Source organism: Rhododendron vialii, chromosome 2a, assembly GCF_030253575.1.
Source record: "Rhododendron vialii isolate Sample 1 chromosome 2a, ASM3025357v1".
NCBI lineage: Eukaryota > Viridiplantae > Streptophyta > Magnoliopsida > Ericales > Ericaceae > Rhododendron > Rhododendron vialii.
Window position 1 is genome coordinate 40,078,139 of NC_080558.1, and position 4,154 is coordinate 40,082,292.

General features: G+C 41.6%; 1 protein-coding gene across 1 annotated transcript; it reads left to right on the forward strand.

Moving 5' to 3' along the window:
* Positions 1–282: 282 nt before the first annotated feature.
* On the forward strand, positions 283–1,374 carry LOC131317527 (glycosyltransferase BC10). The gene has a single exon (XM_058347074.1). The coding sequence runs from the start codon at positions 283–285 to the stop codon at positions 1,372–1,374; it is 1,092 nt and encodes a 363-aa protein (XP_058203057.1).
* The last annotated feature ends 2,780 nt before the right edge of the window (positions 1,375–4,154 follow it).

A 4,154-nucleotide genomic window follows, 5' to 3' on the forward strand; every position in this document is an offset into this window, starting at 1 on the left:
AATAAGTGATCACGTTGAAATTATTTCATAACCGGACGTTCGGACCAGTTTACGCACCCCTCGACTAATTTCGGGACTCTGAAGCTAACGATCGGACAAATCTTCCCATGGCACCGAGGCTTTATAGTATTTAAACCTAACATTTGTTCACCAATATATATGGAGTAGTATAATGTCGCAGTTAAGCATTAAGGCACCAAATCTAAGACCTAAATCACATTACTAGTTTAGAAATCCAATGCTAAATCACTTTCTCACTCTCTAGTTTCGGTAGATGAAAACATGCTATCGCCAACTCCACTCTCTCTCCTTTGTGCTCTTCTTCTTTGCCTCCCCCTTGCAATCACATTCACAATCCTCATACCAACCACCACCACTCCAATCAAAAATCAAACAAAGAGCAAAAACATAACCACCACATTGCCGCCACATGCGGCGGAAGAGGGCGGTGACGGCCCACTTCTCCGACGAGCTACCAGAGTCAATCCGAACCCAAAGTCGCCAAGAAAACTAGCCTTCATGTTTTTAACCACCACACCACTCCCATTCGCTCCACTTTGGGAAGTCTACTTCAATCGAACCCCCAAAAATCAATACAACGTATACGTACACGCCGATCCTAGATTCCCATACGACCCGCCTTTCGCAGGCATGTTTGAAAACCGGGTCATACCTGGGTCCAAGCCCACTCTCCGGTACTCCCCCACTCTCATCTCTGCAGCACGTCGGTTGCTATCCCACGCGCTTCTTCACGACCCGTCAAATTACATGTTTGCCCTTCTCTCCCCATCTTGTATCCCTCTCCATTCCTTCAATTTCACGTACGGTACTCTTATCGGGTCAAACAAGAGCTTCATCGAGATTTTGAAAAATGAGAAAGGCGCCCAAGATCGGTGGGCCGCGCGTGGAGAGCACATGATGCTACCGGAGGTGCCGTTCGAAGATTTCCGAATCGGATCCCAGTTCTTCGTGTTGACACGTAAGCACGCGAGGATAGTTGTGAGTGACACAAGGTTGTGGTCAAAGTTCAAGCTGCCTTGTTTGAGTAAATCCACGTGCTATCCTGAGGAGCATTACTTTCCTACACTCCTGAGCCAGTTGGATCCACGTGGGTGCATGCCAGCTACGCTCACCCACGTGGATTGGAGGGGGAGTCACGGCGGACACCCTCGGACGTATAGTGCGTCTGAGGTGGGGCCTCGGTTGATCTTGGCCTTGAGAATGGACAAGCCTAGGTATGGTGGCGATGAGATCAACGGCTCTGATTCGTCTTTAATTAAACGACACGACCCTTTCTTGTTTGCTAGGAAGTTCTCACCGGACTCGATCCATCCGTTGATGAGAATAGCATGTGACGTCATATTCAAAGATTAGGATGAAAAATCAATAAAATTTATAACCTCTTGTGGGGTAATTTAGTAGGTACTACAATTCCGCAAAAAATATGGGACGAACCCATGTTTTTTTTTTGTTTCTATTAGACATAGCGACACAGTTATTTTGGAATAACGTGTACCTATTAACTCATGGGTTGAGTGTTCGGGCCAGCTTACGTGCACCTGAGTTTACATCTCTACACAAGAGGATGGAGTATTATACCCAAAATCCTCTTCTGATTTGAAACATAATCAACAATCTATTATCTAATATTAAGAAAATACTATCGCAAAGAAACTTGGTAAGAAAATATTTAAAATGAAGGTAAGAAAACAAAGATACAAAAAGTGCGGTTAGAGCTGACGCAAATATTGAAATCGTAATAAATCACTTTGAGAATAAGAGCTTAACTCTCCTCTCGAGTTTGACAGTGACTTAGTCAGGAATATGTACCAGTTGGATCACAATGAAACAAACTTGGTATGACGAGAGCCAAGCTCCGAGAATGACCCCACCCACCAACGAGTTGATGTTTGTTAGTGATGCGACAGGCTTGTATGTTGCGTCGTGGGAAATAAAGAGGAGTTTCATGCTTCCATATGGAATATATGAATCCATGCTGGCCTTGTACTTTGATAATTAGAAACATTCATTTTGTAGGGCTTGAATTTTAAACAGTTTGAGCAAAATATTTGTAGTTCATTCCTTAAATGTAGGTATTTGATCAAGTAACATGTGTCTTGTTTTATAATTTAATTTGCTTAAGAATTTAACAAAATAATTGTGTGATTTTCATCAAGTATTTGCAAATATGCAATTGATATGGATCCTTTTTTAGGAATGATTAAAAGATTAATTCTTATAAAATAAATGATCCAAATCATCGAAGTGAGAGTTGGTATGAATCTCAAATAAAGTAGGTAACGTTCATCTGATTTTTGAGTGAGTTAACAAATATCCTTGTGTATGTGTGTATTTGAGTCCATGATTGAATAAATTGCATAAACGATAGTAGTTGTTTGGTTCAAGTAAAATCAAAAGGGAAGTGATTTTGGCACTTTCCAAATTGATAACGACACTCTCAAAGGAGAATGTCTTTATTACTTTGGAGAGTGCTAAAATCAATCCCTATATAGAATTGATTTTGGCAATCCTTTAGAGAGTGTGGTTATCAATCTGAGAGTGCCAAAATCAATTCCCAAACCAAAATTATACAGTTGAGTCGGGCCACGTGCCCCTAGTGGTCTTTACATAGCTCCGCCTATGTGGAAAGAGAACTCCAGTTATGAGCGATTGCATTATTTCCGCGATTGCTTGGTCGGGCATTTGATATTTCGTTTACATCCGTAGAGTGCAGAAAGTAGCCCAATGTTCTAAAAATGGGACCAACCGTTTCAACCGGTCGAACCGCCAACCGGCCTTCTGTCCGGTTCGGTCGGACCGAGAAACCACTAAGTAGCCTAGATTTTTTAAAACCAGATTACCAGACTATATTCACAAAACCGCTAGCCTACGCACGCCTCGATTAATCCTAGAAGCTAATCCAACCGTTCACTAGCGAGTGCGTCATTTAAATCCAGAGCAGGTAGCCTACTCGCACTTGTCACTTGCTCTTTTTCTTTAGAATTTAGAGCATCTCACTATTTTTACTCACTCGAACTACAAGTTTTTTTTGCAAATGGAGTGAAGTACAGTTGGTGCCTCCCTTATACTCACATGCATATAGGCAGGGTTCGATTAACACTCATTCCCTCCCCAAGTCTCCTAAAATAGAATAGATTAGGATTAACGAACGGAAAAAAAAAAAACTAGACTAGTTTGGGATTTAGTTTTAAGCTCGTCAATGTAAGCTCTTCTTGGATAAGCGCCCATTAGTTAGAAGCCCAACTATCTTTGATCTCATTGTTCTACAAATCAAGTGAAAGGCCCATCGCAGTTCAAAAAAATAAAAAAAGGTGAAAAGCCCATCGGATTTCTAAACTCAAAAAAGAATCCCCCACTCATTTTGCAATAATTGTTTTGTTTTTGTTTTTTTTTTATCTTTAAAAACGCCCAAAGGGCGCAATAATTGTTTTGTTAAGAAGCTTCAATTAACTCTTTTTTATTTTTGGTGAATAACAATGCCTAACTCGGGCGATTATTAATTAGGAGTATGTTCTCAGGAAGAGTATACATTCGAGACCTTTGTCCCCAAGTAGTCCGAGCCAGACCCGAGCTTTTGGGGGGACAGTACAGAGGGGAATCCTTAAAATGGAGCCTTTCACATTTTCAAGAAATAAAGTTCAACAAGATACGGAGTACTTGTTAACTCTAATAAAGATAAGTACTACTACTAATTGGTAAGGCCACAAGAACCGGAGTTGGAGGAGTTGCTGTCCCACTTTTAAGGGATAGCAATGTGTTGTCCCGACCAAGGGAGCCGTGCTCCGATTTCGCTTCGATGATCGGAAACGTTCACTTCGTAGAGCTCGTCGAGTTGAACAAGTATGAAAAAAATCAATTCGATCGGATATCATTAGGTGCCTAGGTATTGGTCTGAACCCTGCTATTCGTACCAACCGATAGCATACCGATGGTGTACCGACAGGCACACAAGGCCCACTCTGGATCCCGCACAGATGATAGGGATCGAAATCTGAATGAAAAAAGAGCTGTGCTACGTGCACAGCAGCGGTTTTCTCCCGCCTCGAGTCGCAAAAAGATAATCGGAGCCGCTCATTTTGTTCAAAATATGTCGTTTAAGGTCTCTGTAAAAAATGAGCTAAATTCTGAAGTGA